The sequence below is a fragment of the Perca flavescens genome, chromosome 14 (assembly GCF_004354835.1).
Source record: "Perca flavescens isolate YP-PL-M2 chromosome 14, PFLA_1.0, whole genome shotgun sequence".
Lineage (NCBI taxonomy): Eukaryota > Metazoa > Chordata > Actinopteri > Perciformes > Percidae > Perca > Perca flavescens.
In genome coordinates this window covers 8,591,709-8,615,366 of record NC_041344.1, presented here as the reverse complement: position 1 = coordinate 8,615,366, position 23,658 = coordinate 8,591,709, and the positions used below count along the sequence as shown (strand labels likewise).

The 23,658-nt window shown below is 41.8% G+C and overlaps 2 protein-coding genes across 3 annotated transcripts; both read left to right on the top strand.

Annotated features, from left to right (window-relative positions):
- The first annotated feature begins 3,250 nt into the window (after window positions 1–3,250).
- Window positions 3,251–10,831, top strand: kifc1 (kinesin family member C1). Of its 2 annotated transcripts, none has more exons than XM_028597558.1 (17): window positions 3,251–3,352; window positions 4,342–4,428; window positions 4,967–5,066; window positions 5,187–5,240; window positions 5,614–5,655; window positions 6,098–6,296; window positions 6,398–6,563; window positions 6,916–7,083; window positions 7,349–7,462; window positions 7,687–7,773; window positions 7,875–8,072; window positions 8,687–8,851; window positions 9,000–9,138; window positions 9,381–9,520; window positions 9,668–9,741; window positions 10,005–10,080; window positions 10,523–10,831. In XM_028597558.1, exons 2-17 carry the CDS (start codon window positions 4,345–4,347, stop codon window positions 10,565–10,567), a joined length of 1,851 nt encoding a protein of 616 aa, XP_028453359.1. In that variant the 5' UTR covers window positions 3,251–3,352; window positions 4,342–4,344; the 3' UTR covers window positions 10,568–10,831. The 2 variants fall into 2 exon arrangements, with proteins under 2 accessions (XP_028453359.1, XP_028453361.1); XM_028597560.1 differs by lacking the exon at window positions 3,251–3,352 and adding an exon at window positions 3,413–3,474.
- A 1,141-nt stretch (window positions 10,832–11,972) lies between these two features.
- On the top strand, window positions 11,973–23,142 carry zbtb22b (zinc finger and BTB domain containing 22b). The gene is made up of 6 exons (XM_028597891.1): window positions 11,973–12,118; window positions 16,150–16,392; window positions 18,452–18,671; window positions 18,798–19,240; window positions 20,249–20,527; window positions 21,820–23,142. The coding sequence occupies exons 2-6, from the start codon at window positions 16,150–16,152 to the stop codon at window positions 22,909–22,911; spliced, it is 2,277 nt and encodes a 758-aa protein (XP_028453692.1). The 5' UTR covers window positions 11,973–12,118; the 3' UTR covers window positions 22,912–23,142.
- The last annotated feature ends 516 nt before the right edge of the window (window positions 23,143–23,658 follow it).

The window sequence follows — 23,658 nt, the reverse complement described above, 5'->3', positions numbered from 1 at the left end:
CTGCTATTCTCCAATAGTAGTAAAGACAGCCCAACTTGTTGGAAATAACGATTGTGTGATAAAAAATGGCTGATAGGTACTGTTATCAATCTTTTTTTAAAAGAAGTTTTCATACATATTATTACTACTTTCATTATACCTATTGCAAATGTTATCCACATTATCGATCTGAGGCATTATTGTATTGCAGTATGCTGTACATAAAATAGATAGAAAAGACTTTTTCACCTGTAAAAGGGAAGTACGTCCTGTGTCAAGTGTATATGAAAACTAAAGGAACTCAAATTAACAAGTACCAAATCACTGTCTGTGTCCCAGGTCACCTTTAGTGCTGAATGGACCATAACCTCAATGCTCAACAAAGTCTGCAAAAGAATGATTAAAATCCAGGCCTGAGAAAATATTTGTTCTCTTTCTGTAACGTACGACGACTTAACATTTCCTGCAGTTTGAACCACGCTCGCCCGTTGCCCATGGTGATGTTCGTTCAAATTATGATGTAACCTGAAATGGTTTAGCCAAGTTAACAGGATGTTTAATTTGTAGGAATCATTAACAGGGACTGTCGTTAGGCTTATTAGACAAGACTGTTGTGGCACTGTGCAAAAGTGAACTACTACAACATAAAAAAAAATAATTCAACATTCATCACCCATGATAATTCCTTCATTAATATTTCAACAAATGATTTAAAAGTATATCTTAATGATTGAATAACGTAACATGAAACATAGCTCGGTGACCTGGGACACTGCTGCCACGTTTTTGTGCATAAGCTATCTCTACCCAATCAAAATGTTCAAGCAGTCTAACAAATGGCTGCTTGTCTTCATGTATACTCCGTTGTATTTCATTGTCTTTTTTTATGAAAAATAACAGATTCTCAATATTCTTGTTATTGTTATTACTGATACTCCTAATTGCAGTTATTAACTGCCCTCTTATGCTACACTCTTGCAGACTGTATGCACAGTTAGACCTTTTGCTCATCTTCCCTTAAGGAGAATAAAGTTGGAAAACAGTTTATGATGAAAAAAAAACACAATTGTCAGATTCTTTTTGTTTAAATCAAGACTGTGTGGTACTAATAAGTATTTATATTTATGTTTTTTTTTTCCTGATTTGATCAAATCTGAGGCCCAAGTTCTGTCTGATTTTTTTTTTTTTTTTTTTTTTTTTTATTGAGTAAGAATTGTAAACGCCCTGTTAGAATTGACACACAAGGTGAGAAAGATCACTTGTTTTTCTGAACAGGTAATAAAATCTATGGTTACAGCCTTGTGATTTGGTCATTTCAACAGCCAGGGGATCAGCGGAGTATGTTTGTTCCATGGTGGTTAACAACTGAGAAGGGAAGCAGTTAACAATGTAAGGGGATCCACATGCTGAGAAGGGAAGAGTGTCCAAGACAATAACTTCCACAATTAAAGTTAGTGTTTTGAACAAGTGAAATTGTGCTGTAAAAGAGAAAAATATTTGTATTGGCACCAGGTTTGTTATGAAGAAGTGATGCAGTACATGTGTCTCAGTTCAGCAGAAACGTGGTGTTGTCCTGAAACGTTTCAACAGGTTTGAGGGATTGCTAATTGTCAACACTACTCTTGTGTAGATCATCATCTGCTGTAACATTAACACGCAAATATCTGATCAAAGCCTCTGGAGGTTTGATATTTTGTGTCCTGCGGTTTATGTGAAAGCAAATGGTCTGCAGAGAATTTACTGGCCTAGAAAGCAAGTAAAGAGCCGGCATAAACACTACAGCATGCAGGCAATGTAAATATAAATATATATAAGCACACAAAAAATAAAAACTGAGGAGGGGGTATTTTTTCTTTTCCCTTTCTCCTGTGCAGCGTCAACAGGCTGGCACCAAGGCAGGAGGACCTGTGATCAACCCTTATTTTCTAAAGATGTGTGTGTGTGTGTGTGTGTGTGTGTGTGTGTGTGTGGTTTCTGCACTTGTAAATAGTTTTGCCGCACATATACATGCACTTGTAAATAGTTCATATGCACATACGTGCACTTGCTAAAAGTTCATATGCACATTAGTTATTATTGCACTTGCACTTTTTAATATTGTATTAACTTCACTGTTTAGCATGCCTTCTACTTTTGTAAACAGGTCTTAAGTCTAAAGTTGGCTGTGTTGTGTTTTACTTTGATATAAATAAAATATTTAATAGAAAAGTGGGTTACCACAGTTATTTGTACATGCACACATGAAGGTAGGCCTATACCTGCTTGATTAAAAAGAGCAGCAGCAGGCTAAATGGCTGTGGTATCATAACAAAATATTGTGGCGGTTAGATGGCAATGTTACAATAATAAGGTCTGCACTGGCATTCAGACAACTTTGCCCATTCAATTTGCCAGTGTAGGCCTTTTGTGTTCACACATAACAGTCTATGGTTCACACAGCCATCTAATCACACCTGACATTCTTGTGAAGTTTTTGTGTCATCATCACAAAAGGTCACTCCCTTATTGCCACTTCTACCAGTTCCTACGGTCACTTGGCCAGTGCGAATGCATGGAAAACCAGTTTTGGGGGAGAGTAGTTAGTAGAACTGCAGGTTTGAGAGGGAAACACTCACACCCTTTCCCCCACTCCAGACCAACTACCCCCACCGCTCACCTGGCTCAGATTGGCATGGTTTTATTTCAGTTAACCTATTAGGTAGTTTGATTTGCATTGAGAGATGATTTTATGGAAAGTACCCCATACCAATCTCTAGGTATGGTGAAGGGTATGTGATGATGTGGGGCTATTTTAATTCCAAAGGCCAAGGGAAGTTTATCAGGATGCATAGTAGGATCCATGAAATAACTGCCTTTAAAATTAAAAATCTGCCTGCCTCTATGGGAATTTAACATAGGGATGTACTTACGTATGCCCCCTGTATTTTAAAGGAAGAACATTTATTTATTTACATTATTCATTCACAAAAACATTTGGTGTTCTTAAAGGTTGGATTTTTCCTCATTTTTTTAATTAAGGCATTAAGATCAATTTCCAAAAGAAGATTTTTGTATTCCACTTTTTAGTCAACTTTAGCATGGGTTCATAAACTTATGAGTGCCACTGTATATTAGTTAACACCTACCGAAGTCAAATTCCTTGTGTATGGCCAATAAATCTGATTCTGAACTACGTGTATCCCGCCCAAGCGGGACACTCCGTACGCCGTACCAAGCATACATAAAGGCGGAGGCGGGGTCTACGCTGGCTCAACCAATCACGGTAGTTTGCCCGAAGAGCCCACCATAACAGTTCAATTTCAAAATTTCAAATTCAAACGGCCGGAGACAGAGGATTGGAGACACTCTTTTTCTAAACTCAACTTTAGTTAAGGTAAATGATTTGATAATTTTGAGCCAATTACATCGTTCATCTCGTTTTAAAGGAGGGTTGCAAAACTCTGCTCAGTAACGATAGTTACTGAGTCCCTGTAGTTTAACGTAACTATTTATCATGTATGTTCAAGCTTACGGCAACCACTAAGCTAGCTAGCTAACGTTAGTGATAATAACATGAACGTTGGTTTGTCAGTGTTAGCTAGCTACATGGCAAACGGTAACGTTAATCCAGTCGAAGCTAATGTAATATATAACACGCTCATATGTGACTCATTTTGTATTTGAGTCGACAGATATTAAATGTGCATGTTTCAGCAGATGTAAAGTTTCAAATGTAAAGTAAACGTCACGGTTAACGTTAGCTTCTTGTAAACTCACGCAACCTATTCCTCATCCCACTGCACGGCTCTACAGATACAGTAACGCTAGTGTTTGTAGCTGTTCCTGCTTTATTGTGTTTCCCTGTTTCCTGGCGGCTGTTTCAGAAAAGCAGAATTTATAAATCCAGGATAACCGGTACAGAGAGGCTTGACCTAGCTAGTCTAATCAGTGTAACCTTGGAGCGTTTCACGTCGGCCAAGCCACTGCTTTCCTTAAAAAAACAGACCGCGGGGTCGATCACAGACCCCTTCATTTGTTAGTCTTTTGTTAACTAAATCCTCTACTCGTTTTACCTGACAATATGGGCTCGACTAGCTCTTTTTTGTTTTTCCAAATAGTAGAGATGAGATGGGCGTATTCGAGACACGAAGCTCTGAAGCTTGTTTTACTCCAGTAAGCCATAGGCGTTAGGTGTTGGAAAGGATCATGGATGGATATTTATTTCTCAGAGGAAGGGATGCTTATACTAACGTTAAAGAAAAAGAAAACCGGGAATAATATGCTCCTGATTGAAACTCGTGTGACAGTGAGATGTTAATGGTTGATATTTTCTGTAATATTTAGTTTTTGTCTTGATCATATTTACCTCTTAACCCTCAACAGATCATGTCCCGCTTGCCGGTTAGTACCAGTAAGAGGGCTCTTTCCAGCAGCAGCTCAGAGAATGGCCAAGACTTTGGGCCTGCTCAGGTTTGTACTAAAATTCATCTACATCGTTTCTGTCTTTGCCCGTTATTCTCGGTCTGTCTATCCTGCTGCTCAAGCTGCTCTGCATGTAGCACTGCACAGTAACCTGTTAACCAGCTCATAAATTCCGTCACAAAGATGTTGTCCTATCCCTTTTCCACATAAAATCTCAACAGTAAAATTGAGTTCTTCTCTTGGTCATGAAGCCAATTGTAATGTAATTATGTTGTACACTGTTAAGGCATGTTAAACAATTACACAGCATGTGCAATGTAATAAAGAAGGTTACGTTCTTGTTGTGACAATGTCACAAGGTGTTGATTAAAACTAAACTACAGTATCATTTGTTGGTGCGCTATCAGGTTGCATTCAGTTGTCAAGCATTCATGTTGTTGCATCTATAATGGGAGTCATCAATAGAGCCTATATAATAGACTTGGTAAACATTTCTGTGTCCCTAAAATAAAAAGTAGGTTATAGTTACAGCTCCAAAAAGTGAAATATTGCTCTATTTTTATGTTGGTGTTTTTTGTGTTTGCAGAAGAAGATATGTAAGGACAAAGAGCCTGTTAAACCACGTGCCGCAGCTACAATCATCGGTGGCAGGCGACCAGCTGTTGGAGCAACGAAGGCGCCTATTTGTAAGTCACTAGCTCTAACCTTTTAGAAAAGAAATCTATTCTAGAAAAGTGTAATCAAACACATTATCAACTCTTCAGACAAATTCTATACCTCTCTTTCTCACTTTATTCCCCACACAGCTAGGCCGGTCAGAGCTGTAGGAGCTGCCACTGTGGCTGTTGGTCCCTCCAGAGGTAAGATGAACTGTCTGATTGGTGATGGATGAAAGTGCATACGCTGCATTCATTTGTCAGGATTTCAGGGAATGCGCATTTATTGAGCAGTTTATTTGGGGTATTATATTTTAATGTAATTGTATACTTTGTATTGATCCCCAGTGGGGAAATTACAATATACATTCTGTTTGTGAGAAATCACTACACACAGGCTAATATAGACATTATTTCACATGTGGCATAGCTTACGCAGTGGTAGTAAGAAAGTGCAGAAGTGCTTTGGACGTCATAAGGACAGGGTTTTTATTGAGGTAATAGATTCTGGTGTTGCATGAATGATTTTGACGTGATTTCTCACATATTGTTCTTAACTATGTTCCTGTTCCATCAGGTGTCCTGAAACAACCGGTTGCATCCACTGTCCCAAAAGCAGGTGAGAGATCAATTCCACAAGGTTCTTGTTACTTAGTAAATAATGACACATCAAGTGATTTAATGTTTACGTAATGTAGTTAATGGCTTTATTTATGTCAGAGGATAACTAGAGCTAATTGTCCTTTCTAACAAATGAGAAACCATGATTTGGAGATGGAATGTAATGTTAACCGTCTCTATGGAATGGTAAAACCGTGGATGACGGTGATTTTAATTTTTTACCAACCTATATTGGTGCAAGGGGGGAAAGTTTTTAATGAATGTATGATGAGATGTTCTCAAAGTGAATGATTTTATTTAGAGTAGGCATTTTTCACAGCAGACACTTTTCACAGGTGTTACAAATAATATAAACGATGGCTCTCCTCTATTAAAGTGTCCCAGTGAAAAAAGGAAAACATGGGGAGGCTCACACTTGTAAATGATGCTGTCGCGTACAGGTGGGGGTGGCGCCACCAAACGTCAACCATGGGACCTGAAGGGCAAGGTCAGCGACATGGAGGGCAAGGTCCGTAACTTCCAGACCAAGATCAAGTCTGTAAACCAGGAGAATGAGGTTCTCAAAGATACAGTGCTCCAGAGCAACACAAAAGTGGTTGAAATGGAGAAAACTCTTGCGAGGCAGAGGAACCAGATCAGGTACAAGGAACTTTTCATTTGGATTAAATTCATCATATTGTAGTGTTCCTGATTTAACATTGGAACCATATTAAATGTCCTTTTCTTTTCTGTGATTTCAGTGAGTATGAGAAGGAGCTGCAGGCATTGTTGGGAGTCAGGAATGATTTGGAGAAAGTGTCTGGAATCAAGAGCCTTCTTGAAAAGGAGCTCTCCAACTTAGAGGGAAAATACAAGGTGATGGAGACTCTCCGAGACAGCCAAGAGACAGAGCTGCAAACTCTCAAGGTATAAAGTCTGCTGCTGGAATAGCATACTGGTTATTTTGGGTGTGTGGTATCAGAAGATGAAGAAGAATCCCGCAAAGGGAAATTAATTACATAATATGCCATTTGACAGACCTGACCTGGCTAACTTCAATGAAACTAGTGTCATACTCTAATCGTCTTGTTTAAATTCAATAGGTATTTATTTTAGCAAACAACTGGGTATTTAACAACCCAGAAAGGACTTAGGAGTTACTTTTCTAAAATCCAATCAAGCAGTTGAGATAATCTAAAAAGAGATAATATGATGGCCATATTTTGGAACCGACACAATTTAGCTGTGTCTTTTCTTCTCTTGTTTCTTTGCTGTCCAGATGAAGCTTTCAGTGCAGGAGTCGGCTCTGGCCCGCCTGCAAACGACCCTCACAAACACAGAGGAGGAGGTCTCTCTTCTCAAAGAGACCGTAGTCCAGCAGAAAGACGAGCTTCATGCCGGGGAGATGGAGCGCAGGCGGCTCCACAACACCATCCAGGAGCTCAAGGCAAGTTACAATGTGGTGTAACCGCTCAAAACAGCCCAGTAACGGCACCTTCAAAAGCCTTTCAGCTATTCCGTGATGTTGTTTCCTTTTGTTTCTTCTTTTTTGTGATATATTTTTGTACTTTGTTGTGTTGTTAGCACTAGACAGCCAAATCATTCTGTGCCAAACAACCAAACAAATGTTACTCCTGTCACTGACTAATAATTTGTCAAACTGACTAATTTGTCCATCTGACTAATTCAGCAGAAATTCTCTTTTCATGCAGGGCAACATCAGGGTCTTCTGCAGAGTGCGCCCACTGGTTGCGGGAGGCCTCAGCAAGCACATTCAGCTCCCGGTCAGTGACAACAAGACAATAACACTGGCCAAAACAGAGGAGGTGAGAATCCTGTTTGCGTATCAGATCTGTAAATAAAGGCATGTTTGTGGTTAAAGTTGCGATCTTAAAGATCTCCTGTTTGTTTTCTTTGGAGGCCTCCTTTGGCAATAAGTGGTAATTGCAGTTGTTTTTGGATCTTAGGTTTTTTTTTGGAAAAAATGTCACATGTCGAGAATGTCACAATGTCATAAAAATAAGTCTCTCTGCCCTTTTCTTCTCTTTAGTCACACACGGGCAAAACGTCTGATACTCAGAAGAATTACAATTTCAATTTTGACCGGGTGTTTGGCCCCCAGGCTTCACAACATGAGGTAAACAAATAAATACAAACTGTTCTAAAATAAGACACGTGAATAATATGTGGCTGTTATTAAAAAATCTAATTCATGGTGATTTTGTGAACTTGTTTTAGGTCTTTGAAGAGATCTCACTGCTGGTGCAGTCAGCGTTGGATGGCTACAATGTCTGCTGCTTTGCCTATGGCCAGACAGGAAGTGGAAAGACATACACTATGGAGGGAAGCGAGTACGACGACTACAGGGGTGTAATTCCCAGAGCTGTGAAGCAAATCTTCAGAGCAGCAGAGAAACTGGCTGCACAAGGCTGGGAGGTTAGTGTCTAACGTCTCTAATGGAAGTCATAGTATTCAAAATGAACTTTTTTTTTTTTTTTCTCCCTTGCTGCTTTTGGGCAGCAGTACAGCAACAACATGGACCTATCCCCTTTTTAAATTGATGGCTGCTTTTTGTCTGGATTTCAGGTCTTTACTGTGTTAGTTACTTGGTAATACTTTGTTTGCTGTTTACTTGTTTGTAATTTATAGCCAGTGTTAAATACACCAGTTATTCCCCAAAACTAAATACTCAGAACTTTGATTTTACACTGATTCCGATACTTATGCATTATATGGAAAGTACATTCTGACACATTTATAGGACAACACAATGTCCCAATACAGTACAAGACAGGTGCACAGAGACGAGCTCCTCGAGGGAATTTCACACTAGTGTGATTTCTCCCGGAGCACATCGTAACATCGCTGGAGATTTATTCTCTCTGTGCCACTGCTGATGCCAGCCACCAAAACAAACCAAGGCGTGTGCGCGTGTGTGCGTGTGTTATTTGCACCCCGGGACTGTGGCATATGGTGTGGAGGAGATCCAGTACGACTAGGGAAAGTGAACAATGTTATTAAAGCCTGTAACCATTTCGGTTTTATCTCAGTTTACCTTCACAGCCAGCTTTGTTGAAATTTACAACGAGACCCTGCGAGACCTCCTCTACACCGGCAAGGCCAGCAAGAGGCCCGAGCACGAGATCAGAAAGTCGACCAACAACGAGGTGACGATCACCAACCTCACCTACCAAAAGGTGTCCAGCGAGGATCAGGTACGGCAAGCACATATATATCAGTCGCTTAAGTTACTTTACTAAAGAAATACTCAAAGTATAATATACATCAGTTAACGATGTACATGCCATGTTGTTTATACATTCTACTTTACAATAACTCTATATGATCCCCTCCACCTGCCAGGTTCTCGGCCTGATTATGCTGGCCAATCAGAATCGCTCCACAGCCCAGACTGCCCAGAATGACCGCTCTTCTCGCTCCCATTCGGTCTTCCAGCTGGATATAGAGGGAGTTAACATTGGCAGGGATGTCAAATGCAAGTGTGAGTATAACCTCGCTAATTATGCCAAAATCAGAAATGTGGTTTCACTTGTGTATTTTAGAATATCAAAAATCTGTGGTTAAACTGGGATATCTTGTTCAGTTGTCTGAAATTGCTGCCATTTCTGCATACGTAATATGTGCTCTTTTTATAAGATGATTTTATTGTACGTGTGTAATGTAGTTAAACCTTCTTTTTTTTGTTTTATTAAAGATGTATTTTGTTTGTTTTTGTGTGCATAGCCACTTTGTGCCTAGTGGACTTGGCCGGCAGCGAGAGAATGCTGAAGAGTCAGTCTCAGGGCGAGCGTTTTAAAGAGATGACGGCAATCAACGGCTCCCTGTCCAACCTGGGCATCGTCATCAGCGCGCTGGCCAACAAGGTCTGTAAGCAGCAGCCTGAATGCTGTGTTCAGAGGCTGTGAAGCCTAAGATATATGGTTTATTTACATGGTACAAAATGCTAAACATTCTTCTTTTTTTTTCCTCCAGTATTCATGTGACATAAATTGAATTTGTTTGTGTTCCAGGAGAGCTACGTTCCTTACAGGAACTCCAAGCTCACCTACCTTCTGCAGGGCTGTTTGGGAGGAAACAGCAAAACGTGAGTCTTCATAGCTTTGAGATTTCAGCAGATGCAGTGTTATCGTTTCGTCACAGTAAGGGGTGTTATCCAAAATTCAGAAGCTAATTAAAAGTAAGCTCAGCTGCCATATTATAGCTGGTTATCTCCCAAATCAGGGCAGACAAATTATAACTCTGTTAGCTTTTTGCTGGTTCTTCTTACCCAGGGAAACTTATTTAGGAAAGGAGGGCTTTCGAACTTATTTTTTAATGCTTATTGCATTTCTGTCTTCCTCATTCCAGCCTGATGTTTGTGAACATCGCGCCAGAACCGGACAGCTTTGGGGAAACCCTCAACTCCCTGAGGTTTGCCAGCAAGGTCAGTTGCATCTATGGTTAATGTTTTTTGTTGATGAGACAGCTGGTATAAGATGACAAGAGTACGTTGAGAACATGACGTGAAATTGGAGATAAAGTGAACTTCACCGAAAAGTTATTATGTTACTGTATTAGCCAGGAAAGCAAAGAGTAAGCTATTTAAGATACAGTTCAATTCTTCCTGCTTCTGGATCAAAAATGCCCCATTTAGTGATGTTTATTTCTTTTCTTTTTCAAGTCTTCTTCAAGTCTTCTTCAATGTATTACCATTTTCCTCAAATTTATTTTCCACCATTTCCCTGAAGTCTGCTGACTAGTTTGAACTAAATGACTACTAAAATGCTTTTAACACTGAATATGTCCCCGTATTAAACTATCTGAATGTAGCATTTCGCTGTACCAACTTGGATTTTTGATGTTTTGTGTTTCCTCTCTCTTTACAGGTGAACGACTGTGTAATTGGGACCGCAAGTGCCAACAGAAAGTAGACGGTGCTTAAAAGAACTTTCGATTTTATCCTATACTATTTACCAAAGTGCTCATATTATGCCTTTTCCCTTTCCTTCTTTGTGCTTGTTATAGGTTTATAAAGTGAAAAAGCCCAAAGTCCCCCCCCCCCCCGCCAAAGGGATTTACCATCTCAGACTATTCTGTTGGTGTTTTACCGACAGAAAACACGGTTCACAAACTGCTCCAAACGGCTCTAATGTAGTCCAGCCTTTACTTCCGTGACGAACGTGCGTCACTTTGTAACACACGTTATAATGCTCGCCTAGCTGCTAGCATGGCCCGCCCTCATACTCTGCTTCTGACTGGCTAGTAGTCCTAACCTAGGTACTGTGCATGTGCGACTCCCAACAAAGATGGAACAGAAGTGAGATCCCTCCACTCTGTAGCTAAAACAGAGAGCTCAACACACAGGGTGAAAAGAGGAGCTGCAGCAATGTGCAAAACAACAACAATGAGGTGTTTAAAAGATTAAACCATGTAAACCTATTCTGATCCAACCTGTAAATACAATGATGAACCTGAAAATGAGCACAATATGAAGTTATTAATGTAGATAAGATACTTTTATTTCTGTTCAGTGTAATTTTATTTCCTTGTTTTTTTTCTACTTTTATCTTTTATCTACTCTGGCCCAACAAGAGGTAAAAAATAAAGACTGTAAATAAGCTTCTTATATTTCCTTTCTGTGTGTATTTCAAACAAACCATTGCAAACTCTTGTTAACATAAAGCAGTGTATGGCAAATGTACTGAAACCTTATTCCACACCAAACTACAGGGTTATCTTTTTGGATTGGGTGTTATACTGACGACTTCTGATATTGGTTGTTTGATAAGTCAGTCACAGCTAGTTGCCTTCACTACATCGCAGTTCTGACACGTCAATCTCGGAGGACAAACAATAACTAAAATTAAATTAGATTAGTTATGAACGCTACATTTCTAAGACTTAAAGTGGCAAAGGATGGATGTTGATTGCTTAACAAGCATGTCGGTCTCATTAGTCAATGTTTGCTTCAGTCGCAGGTTGTATACATTGGACATGATGTTCTTATCAGGGTCATGATTATTATTTATTATTCTTTTTTACTTTACAGTCATTTTTAAAGGCTGCATGTTATAGATCAAGAAAATTATGGGATTTAATGTTGCGTATTCTGCAACATATTTACAATGTATGTTAATGTTCTGAGATAACTAAGACAAGAAAAAGAAAAATGTATTTTAAATCAATTCTTGTTTAATATTGTAAATAATACAACGCTGTATTTAAATAACACAATGCTGTATTTAAATGTGTCTATTTCACTGTGTATTTTATTTATTTGTGTCGGCCAAAGTCTGGCTCGTATGTCTGGAATCCTTTTAAAGGCGACGCGTCGCTGTCTGCCGCTGCAGAACCGATCAGATGGGGAGAACATTCTCTAAAAATGGTCCCCAAACTTAAGGGCCTGCAGAAACGGGCAGGACACACTGCCGTCAGCTCGGACAGAGACGGTACTTCTGAAAGCTGCAGTGTCAACTAAAGAGGTGAGTTTAATGTCCGCAGCTGCTCCATGTTTTTTTTTTTTTTTTTTGGTAGCCAGCCGTCTGAGCTAGCTAGCAGGCTAACGTCACATCTGTAACGGCATGACTAGAGTCTGAAGCTCTGATGGACTGTTTGTGTCCGCTGTCTGAAAGCAGAAAACAACCAGCAGCGACATTTTCACAACAACTCCTGTTTGAATTTTCAGTCGACATCTTTGCTTTTGTAGCTTGCCAACTAAAAGTGTGTTTGTACTCCAGCTGTTGATTTTTCTCATGCACTAATACAACACAGCAAGCAAATAGAAGTGGTATTGTGGTGGGCTTTTTTCTGTTCATTATTTACGTGATGTGTTTACGTTCACTGTAAAATACAAAATGACATTGTTGATCTGAGCTTTTCATAACTATCATTATGTTGTCAAAGAGAAATCAGCTCACGTGTCATGAGTGCAGGGGTAGCCTGATATAACCCACACGGCGCATGACAGACAAACATATTCGGTGCATAGAACTAAAATTGCAAAAACAAGAAATAAATACTGTGCCGCTTTTGGGTAACGTGCAGCAGGGGCTGGCTGCACAAAGACACTCTGTGACTGAGATCTAACAAAGAGAATTCAAATAGACACTTGCACAGGGCTGTCTAGTTCTTGACTATCTCAAGTAGGACTCATTTGCAGTGTATTCTGGGTAAATTAAGAGTGTTTTCTAGTTAACAATTACATCAACTGCTTCTTTGATTGGCAACTGTTCCCTTTGCATTTACCATCTTATGCTACATACTATGTGATACTGGATAAAGATGTGATTACACACTTAATTGCAATATTAATCTTGGGGTCCTCTTACTGTTTGAGAATTAGGTTGACAAATAACTTTGAGTTATACTAATAAACCAAATGTGGATAGTTTGAAGAGTCAAATAAACTGGTAAATGTGTTATTGAATGGTGAGATCAGAATTACAGCTTCATGTTTGCTCAAAATTGTCTTGCCTGACAACATCCGACTTGGACATATATGGAATTGAATGCATTACTGAGAGGTGGATTTGATCTACCATCAGTTTGTTGCCAGCTAAAACTAACCTGCTGTAATTCAACAGCCCTGCATTAAACCCTATCTCGATGACACTTATAATCACTTGTAGAGAACGTTGATTCAACTTTATAGGCATTTCACAAAGCTGCAGTTTGTGATGCTGTTAAATGGTTGTAGTAGGGCTGGGCAATATATTATATTGATAACGTGATATGAAGCTAGATATCGTCTTAGATTTTGGACATCTTAATATTGTGATATGACATACGTGTTGTCTTTTCCTGGTTTTAAAGGCTGCATTACAGTAAAGTGATGTACTTTTCTGAACTTACCAGACTGTTCTAGCTGTTGTATTATTTGCCTTTTCCCCACTTAGACATTATGTCCACATTACTGATGATTATTTATCTAAAATTTAAGTGTGAAGATATTTTGTTAAAGCACCAATTGTCAACCCTAGAATATCGCCGCAATATCTATATCGAGGTATTTGGTCAAGAATATCGTGATATCTGATTTTCTCCCTGTCGCCCAGCCCTAGGTTGTAGGCTATTATACATACTGAGAGGCGTTTCTAATATTTTGTCCATCCTATTTATATTGGAGTGTAATATAAATAGATTAAAACATTACAACAGCACCACAAACTATAACCTCCAATATGATAATACAGTTTAATCAAAAGCTGCAATAATTAGTTGACTAATTGATCAGTGGATTGACAGATTGATCAATGATTTCTTTTGAGTCATTTTCTATGACAAAAAATGCCCAAATTCTCTGATTGCAGATCCTCCATTGTGAGGATTTCTTATATAATTGTATACTAAATGTTGACGAGTTTTGGGCTTTCGGTTTGATAAAACAAGACATTTAAAGATGTTCAACTCTGGGAAACTAAATTGAACATTTTTCTCTATTTTCTGATGTTTCATTGTATAAACAATTATGATGGACAAAGATTGATCAAGAAAATAATCCACAGTAGTGATCAATAATAATGAAAAATAATCATTAGTTTCAGCAGTAATTAACACCTCTATTATTATTCTTCTTATTTTATTTTATAAGGACAACACACATTAATCAACATTTCTATAAATGTGCCAGTGTTAGCCAGCCGGCTGATTTTCAACTGTAGTCCTTTAGCCAGATGATTTCAGACCAGAGCTACAGGAAGCAGCAAGACATTAGTACAGGTTAAACTATACAGACATAAGTCAACAAGCCACAATACAGACAGCTAAGAGCCACAAATAAGCTGTCTCAGTAAGCCATGCAGTGCTACAGGAAGCAGCAAGACATTAGCACAGTTAAACATCAACGGTATCCCTATTCAGTATAAGAAGCTATGGACAAAAAACACAGGACACTTCTACCAAGTCCAAAGTGTTGTTTTTTTTTGCATCCTCCTGATTTCTTTGTTGGATCAACATATTCAGTTCACATGGATTATCATAAAGGCAACATTCCAGTTTAAAATGGGGGTTAAACATCCCCAAGAAACTTAAAGGTTTGTGATGAGTGCTTAAATGAGAACTGCTGTTAACATGACCGTCCCGCTCGCCGCCATTTTTCCCATGGTAATGGTAATGAACATCATAAATCATATAAGAAAAACAAACCACTTTAAAGGTCCCACGGCATGAAAATTTCACTTTATGAGTTTTTTTAACATTAATATGAGTTCCCCCAGCCTGCCTATGGTCCCCCAGTGGCTAGAAATGGTGATAGGTGTAAACCGAGCCCTGGGTATCCTGCTCTGCCTTTGAGAAAATGAAAGCTCAGATGGACCAAACAGGGATCTTCTCCTTATGAGGTCATAAGGAGCAAGGTTACCTCCCCTTTCTCTGCTTTGCCCGCCCAGAGAATTTGGCTCGACCATGAGAGAGAGACATCATGGCTTTCAAACGAGCAAAGTGGCAGTTGGTCAAGGCCACACCCCACCCTCCACCTTGCCCCCCCCTCTCCTCCTCAGTAGCTACAGACACAGAAATGGCACATACTAAGGAAAGCTCATTATGGGACTGGCTCTAGTGGCTGTAATTCTGCACCAAGACTGAATTTTGGGAAAGAGACTTCAGATACAGTATTAGGGGACCACTAAGGTCTATATAAAAGAGACTTCAGATACAGTATTAGGGGACCACTAAGGTTTATATAAAAGAGACTTCAGATACAGTATTAGGGGACCACTAAGGTCTATATAAAAGAGACTTCAGATACAGTATTAGGGGACCACTAAGGTTTATATAAAAGAGACTTCAGATACAGTATTAGGGGACCACTAAGGTCTATATAAAAGAGACTTCAGATACAGTATTAGGGGACCACTAAGGTCTATATAAAAGAGACTTCAGATACAGTATTAGGGGACCACTAAGGTCTATATAAAAGAGACTTCAGATACAGTATTAGGGGACCACTAAGGTCTATATAAAAGAGACTTCAGATACAGTATTAGGGGACCACTAAGGTCTATATAAAAGAGACTTCAGATACAGTATTAGGGGACCACTAAGGTCTATATAAAAGAGACTTCAGATACAGTATTAGGGGACCACTAAGGCCTATATAAAAGAGACTTCAGATACAGTATTAAGGGACCACTAAGGTCTATATAAAAGAGACTTCAGATACAGTATTAGGGGACCACTAAGGCCTATATAAAAGAGACTTCAGATACAGTATTAGGGGACCACTAAGGTCTATATAAAAGAGACTTCAGATACAGTATTAGGGGACCACTAAGGCCTATATAAAAGAGACTTCAGATACAGTATTAAGGGACCACTAAGGCCTATATAAAAGCATCCAAAGAGCACCATGTCATGGGACCTTTAATAAACTGCGAGTATCTTGCTTACTGTATTTTAGGATTTTTAAAATACCCTGAATTCACAAAGCACGTACTAAGTAAAGATTAGTTGACAATGGCAAAAACATAATTTAACTGCCAAAACTGGGAGTCATGAAAGTGTTTCTACCACCTAGATGCAGTCCCTGCCCATGGAAGTGGGAAGCAGCAGCAGCAGCAGCAGCAGCTCTGCTCCCAGCGACACATCTGGCCCGGTGGTGCAGGTGTGCTTCCCCAGCGCTCAGGCCTCGGTGCTGGACAGCCTCAACCGGCAGAGGGAAGACGGCCGGCTATGTGACCTCTCCATCCACGTCCAGGGACAAGTGTTCAAGGCCCACCGCTGCGTCCTGGCCGCCTCCTCGCCCTACTTCCACGACCAGGTGGGAGCGTTACGCTAATGATGTTTTCTAATCAGCATGAGCACATAAAAAAAAAAGCTACATGGAGTCATATTCGTTCATTTCTGATCTGGAGCATGTATAAAATGGTACCCTAAAATCAGTGCTGTAGTCTAATGTATTGTAGTGGGTATACTGTATATGTATGGGCCTATATATATGGGCCAGGATAATTATGAGCGTCAAAGACTTGTTTTCCTGCATTCTGATACACTTTTATGCACCAATTTCCGGTGGAAATCCCTTTATTTAGCCTATACGAAGACAAAAAAGTTTTAAGTGGGTATATGGAAATCCTGGCGCTTTCTTAGCGGGTATACTGCGTATACCTGCGTATCACGTAGACTACACCACTGCCTAAAATCAGATTCAGAGGCATACAAACCGCTTCTACATGCAGCTTGTATTTGAGAAATTATATTTAATTGTGCAGCAGCTGTCTCAATATTAGGACATATGACTGTTTGGTTTAGCCTGACCGAGCATAGAGGATTTTGAGACACAATAATGGATATGACTAGGGATTCAAAGAAAGTTAGTTGGCCTGATTAGTCTTTGTGGATGCAATACACTTCGTCAACACTCGGTATTTAATGCAACCAAAATGTGTTGGGGAAAAAACAGGGAGAGGGAAGCCTTTAAAACCACTTTTAACACATTTCTGACATCGCTGCCAATTTATATTATCAGGTATAGGTGACATCATTTTCATTTTTTCACAAGTTTATTATACTAGATGTACAAGATCTAAGTTGTATGTCTCTTTAAAAGAGGAGTAAATATACATTGTAAATTATGGTCATAAGTACTTTATTGCTGCAAAACGCAAGTTTAGATGTGCCAGAGACATAAAATCTGCGTAAAATGGGTTTAAAATGATCTGCTTATTATTATTTCTTTGGAGGAAAATAAATGAAGAGCATAGTCTAATAGGAAGCATCATTCAGATTAATCAGATAAAAGCACAAATTTAGAACTGAGAAAAAAAAAGTCCTGCAGCGTGACAGCAGCTCCACACAGACACTTCAATTATGTGTCTGTATTTCTTGTTTTTTTATGTTTTAATTATTCGGTTCCAAGAAGGTGTTACTCAAACTGCCAAAGACCAGTTTTACTGACACTTGGTGGTGGGGGGTTGTCTCCGACCCCAGTTACCTGTCTGAGGGGCTGGCAGACAGATGTACCAGGGATTGGATTGTGACCAGTAGGTTTATTTTCCACATTAAGTGGGTTTAAGAAATAAGAGACAGAGACATGGAGAGAGTGGGGAGGAGGAGTGGGAGAGTCAGGACAGAACATCGATAAATTGATACATTCATCACTGTGATGCAGTGTTGTAATGTAACAAAGTACAAATACTTCACAACTGTACTTCGTTATTTATATTTCCGGAAACTTTTACTTTTACTCCACTAAATAACTTCTAAACATCTTAGTTCAAGGTCAAGGTGCCGAGGGGCAATTATTTGTACAGCCAGCAGACACACATAAAGGCAGTTACTCGTTACTACAAAATAAAATCAGAAGAAATGTATTACATTGAAAAAAAGGAAGTATGGCGAATCATTGCTCCTAAATTGCCAAGATAATACATGCTCCATTCCTGTTGGTGATGTGATGCCTGTTTGTAGCCAAGCGGCAAAAAAAACAACAACCATAGGCCAAAACTAAAGAAGAAGAGGAGGAAGCATAATGACTGATAGTGTCATGAAAGCACCTGGTGCGGACTCTGCCGCCATGGTAACAGACGATGACCACGCCAACGACAGTGGTGATGAAGATAACGTGACAAACCTTTGGCCATAAAGTTCATAATCAAAGTTTTTTTTTTTTTTTTTCTTTTACTTCTAATACTGAAGTTCATTTAATATCAGAAAATGACTATGGATACTTAAGTATAGTTACTTTGAGACTTTTACTCAAGTAATATTCTAAAAGGAGACTTTAACTTCTACCAAAGTCATTTTCTGGTAAGACACTTGTACTTTTACTCAAGTATTGCTTTTGAGTTCTTTATACAAGTGATTGTGTCCATCCCCAGGTACTCCTGAAGAACATGTCCACGGTCTCCATCCCGGCGCTGATGGACCCGCTGGCGTTTGAGAGCGTGCTGAGCTGCGCCTACACCGGTCAGCTCCGGATGCTGCGCGAGGACATCGTCAACTACCTCACGGTGGGCAGCGTCCTGCAGATGTGGCACATCGTGGACAAATGCACCGAGCTGCTGAGGGAGGGCCGGGCTGCAGCGGGAGGAGGGGGCAGTGGAGGAGGAGGAGGAGGAGGTGTCCAGGACGGAGCCAGTGATGGAGGAGGAGGAGGAGGAGGAGGAGGAGGAGGAGGCTCAGCTAACCTGGGATGCAGCAGCAGCAACGGTGACGGTGCGGCAGGCGGCGGTAACGGAGCCGGAAGCGACGGTGATGGGGTTGTCGGAGGAGGTCAGTCCCAGGTGGTGGGGTCCAACGAGCCCCAGCGTGGCCCCCAGCCCCCCAGCCGGCCCTCGGTGAGCGAGAGCCAGTCCCCCAGCAGCACCAACTACTTCAGCCCCCGGGACGGGAGCGGCTTCGGGGGAAGCGGCGCGGCCGCAGCGGGGGCTTCGGCGGATGGGGGCGGGGCTAGCAACACCCCCAGCTACTGCACCCCATCAGGAGGGGAGGAAGCCTTCCTTATCGAGGAAGAGGAGGAGGAAGTAGAGGAGGAAGAGGAGGAGGAGGTGCTGTACCATCAGAGGAAGAGAGGAAGAGGAGGCGGCAGCGGGAGGAGGAAGAAAATGAGCTCGGTGTCAGAACAGGAAGTCGGGGTCAGCGACAGCTTTGGCGTGTCTTCCTATCAGGTGTGAGCAACCCGCACTAACACAAACGTTTTATTTTCATGAAGCTGCAGTTATTTCAAACATCAACTTTGTTTTTATATTTTATATTTTTTTATGTCAATAATTGATGTACAGCAGGGTGGTTAAAATCAATTTCACTAAGGGCCACACTAGAAAATAAGAATCACATTAAGGGCCAGACATGTTTAGTTTATTAACATGCTTTTATTTAATTGAAAGTCAAAAAATGTTGACTGTATTGTCTCATACAGCTTTGTCACTTACAGTTTGGTTGACAAAAGTCAGCAAAAAAGTTCCTTCATAGAGTTTTAGCAGATTTATGAATGTCAAAGTCGGCAAATCTGCCAAATTCAGTTTTGAGTGTCGCGTAATTACAGTTTGAAAACTGTTTCTGTCTTTTTGGTTTTGGCGCACATATAGGCGGGCCAAAATTTGTTGTCAACCTAAACTGATATGTGGGCCGGATGAAAACTGGCAAGGGGCCGGATTTGGCCCGCGGGCCTTGAGTTTGACACATGTGATGTACAGTATTTTCATCAGCATTGTCATGAGCAGAACATAAAGTCATAAAGCAACTTCCTAAAGATGAAACTCGCTGTATTTTGTTTTTGTTTTCCAATTGGCAATATAAAAAGTAAAAGGAGATTATGTATTATTTTAGACAGAGGTTTTTATTTTGGGGGGGGCATTTTAGGCTTTTAATTTCACAGGACAGATCTAGACATGAAAGTGGAGAGAGAGAGAGAACAACATGCAGCAAAGGGCCGCAGGTCGGAGTCGAACCCGTGGCCGCTGTGTTGAGCAGTAAACCTATATGTGTGCCTGCTCTACCAACTGGGCTAACCCGGCCACAGACAGAGGTTTTTTATTGTATTATTTTGATCTTAAGCCAGCAGGAGCTCTGCTTTAACACGAGGAAAGTTCTGAAAGTAGGTACGTTTTCACTGACAACAAAGACTTGATATCCCTCATCTACTGTATCATGACGTGAAATGTCTCATCTGCAAGGACGGGGAGGACTCTGCGTTGCCGCTGCTGAAGCGTCCCACCTACAGCCAGCCCAGCATCATGCCGCGCAAACAGTGGGTGGTGGTGAAAACCGAACGCATGGAGGACGACGACCTCATCGTAGTGTCCGGGGAGGAGGGAGGAGAGGACGAGGAGGACGAGGAGGAGAGGGAGATGGAGCTGGCCAGAGAGAGGGAGAGGAGCGACTTCAACATCTCCAACGTTAGGAGCCTTTCAGGCGACCTGGGGGGCCGAGCCGAGAACGACATGGACTCACAGGTGAGCTGAGACCTGTTGTAAAGGGTTTTTCATGTGATTATCACATCTTTCTACGGTAAATATTCTGATAAGCAGAAGTTTTTTGTTTGAAGAAAAATGAGACCGACACGGTGCAAACTGAAGCTGTGTTTTTATACCACCACCGGGGGGCGCCAATGTTGCATCATTTTAAATTGTACACAAATAGTTTGAAACAATTTCTTTCTTAAACAGAAATACAGCCATCTGAATCTGGGTGATGTGCAAAAGAAATATATATATTTTTTAAATTTGTGCAGCTGTTTTATCTCAGGTGCTCCTGATTGGGCCATTAGTGGGTGGCCCCGCCTCCTGTAGGCCTACATAAGGAAGGCTGGGAGACAGGGATCTCTCCCTGTCAGACTGTGTCTGTTCCTGTTGCTTTCTTTCTGTTGTTTTTATTTCTTTTGAGGATGGAGGGCTGGTAGTCTACAGTAGTTTTCGCGGCTTTGTTTCTTTGTTAGTTTAGGGACTATTTTGATAGTTTGGGGGGGAGGAGTTCTGGGTCTCAACTGCCCTTTGTGGGTTGTCCTAGGCCTTTTCCCTTCTTTTGTTTTTTTTTGGCCAGACCACCAGACTCATAGCCTGGTTGACACCAGAGCCTTCTCAGTTGTAACTGAGAGTGGGGTCTGGGGAAGGTTCATTCACAGCCCATTTCCAAAAGGGCGTCACCAACGGACGCCGCTCAAATGCCTCTGGACGCAATTAGATAGTCCTAAAACCAATCAGAGCGATGAAGGAGATGATGTATGCAGAGAAATGGAAAAACATCTCAACCAGCGAGCATGTTGCGCTATCGTCAACGGTTGCGATTGGTGCCTCGATTGGAAAAATTGGAAATGGGCTTGTATGGGCTCTTGGCCAGACTTAACTTGGAGAACAAATCTCAAATTTGCCAGAAGTTTGTCAGGGTTTTCCCAGGCTACCAGACTCCCATAGTTTTGGTTAAATTTTTCGGTAGTTATTTTATGTGAATAAATTTAATTTATTTTAACTTATCCTCTGGAATGGTGTCCTTTAATACACTTGGAGTTGACTTGAGTTTTTCTGGTGTGGCTGTAACAGCAGCATATGAGATTTTCACTGCACATTGTCTGTCCAACATGCAGGTTTTGAGGACTCTGTGCGATTCTACAGAGGAGTCTGTGTAAAAATCCCTGAAAAGTATTTCTAAACCACTAGTTTGAAATTTTGCAAATTGTCCTGATGCAGCAAAATCCCGGCATTTTTGCATTAATCGCAGATCTTAAACCAGCTTCTGTGTCTGTCTCCAGGTGGACTACTGCCATTCTTCAGAAGACTACCTCAAGTTTGAAGGCAGTTTAATGGACCAGACTTTAGCGCAGCACCTCCATGACAGCGCAGCAGGTCAGAGCCAGAGCGCTAACCGCGCTGTCTCAGCGCTGCTGGGCCAGGTTCAGTCTGCGGCCTCGGCCCGGGCCCAGCTCTTCCCCCTGGACATGCAGGGGAACCAGATCCTCCTCTACAGCCAGGCATCCGGACTCTCTCTGGACGCCGCCGCCGCCGCCCCTCCCCTGGGGATGGCGGGCGCCATGATGGGGGGAGCCTCTTTCAAAGGTCCCAGCCTGGAGCACGGTGCGGTCCACCTGTCGGTCCAGGGCGGCTTGGGAGCTGACGGCATGGACGGCGGGGGGATTGGGGGTGGGAGTGGTGGCGGTAACAGCGCTGGGGGTTCTGGGAAAGTGTTCATGTGCCACTGTGGTAAGACCTTTACCCACAAGAGCATGAGGGACCGCCACATTAACATGCACCTGGACCTGAGGCCCTTCCACTGCCCCGTCTGCGCCAAGAAGTTCAAGATGAAGCATCACCTCACGGAGCACATGAAGACGCACACGGGCCTCAAGCCGTACGACTGCCTGGGCTGCGGCAAGAAGTTCATGTGGCGCGACAGCTTCATGAGGCACCGCTCGCACTGCGAGAGGCGCGGCGGGCTGGGGGAGAGCGGAGAAGGCGGGAGCAGCGGCAGCGGCGGCGAGGGAGGGAGAAGGGGAGGAGGCGAGGATGGGCCGGATTTGATTTCCTCCCCTCACCTCCTCCTGTCCGCAGGTGAGGGAGGACATGGCGGTATTCTGGGCGGGGGAGGGAGAGGAGGAGCGTCCGTTCCTTCTCCACATCTCTCCGGCGCTGTCATGTCGCCGCAGCACACCGGCGTCTCAGCCACGGGAAGCAGCAGCAGCAACAACAGTGTCATCAACAGCATGGCCGCCGCAGGGTCGCTTCTAGGAGTCGTCTCCCAGAGTCCCGGTCAGGGATCTGGGATGTTCGCTGGTCTAGGTTTAGGCCGAAGTGTGTGCGATGAAGACGTGTGTGAAGTCAGTGCCAATGACAGCAGCGTGACTTAAACCAGAAGTGTGTGTGTGTGTGTGTGTGTGTGTGTGTGTGTGTGTGTGTGTGTGTGTGTGTGTGTGTGTGTGTGTGTGTGTGTGTGTGTGTGTGTGTGTGTGTGTTCTGTCCAACGGGTGCCTCTTTCTCAGCAAAACAGTCGTGCTTCTCGTCCCTGCTGCTGTTTTTACAATAAAGTAAACTCGGAAGAAGCTCTTGTAACTGCCAACACTCAGCATTTCAAGCAGGAAGTGCGTACTTTGTCGTGAGTGGGGGGTGAGGGGGGGTTGGGGGGGGAGGCAAAGCTCCCGTTGGACACACACGCTGAAGAACCTGTACGTGTTTAATAGAAAAAAAAAAGGGTTCTTAAAGTCGTCAGGTCATGCTGATGCCATCTCTAATCATCCATAAATATTTTGGAAACTTAGCCTCCTAAAAGTGGCCTCATTAAAAATGGACCTTATGTCTCAGCGAGTAAGCTATTGTTTTAAAGTATCCGAGATGTTCTAGTCGAGATTATAGTTTTTGGTTCTGCGGGAGACTGCGTTGCGCGTCGAGAGGAAACCAAAAATGAAGAGACAAGTGCTTCACTAACTGTTGCTTTCTGTGACAACATTATAGTATCAGTATGGCCGTTCGAAATTGCTGTGATTTTCTGCAGTATTGAATTGTAACGTATCACTGTCATGTGATTAGAAAAACACAAATCTGCAAGAGAAAATGTATCTCAACACATAATTCATAGTCCAACTCAGAAAAGATGAATC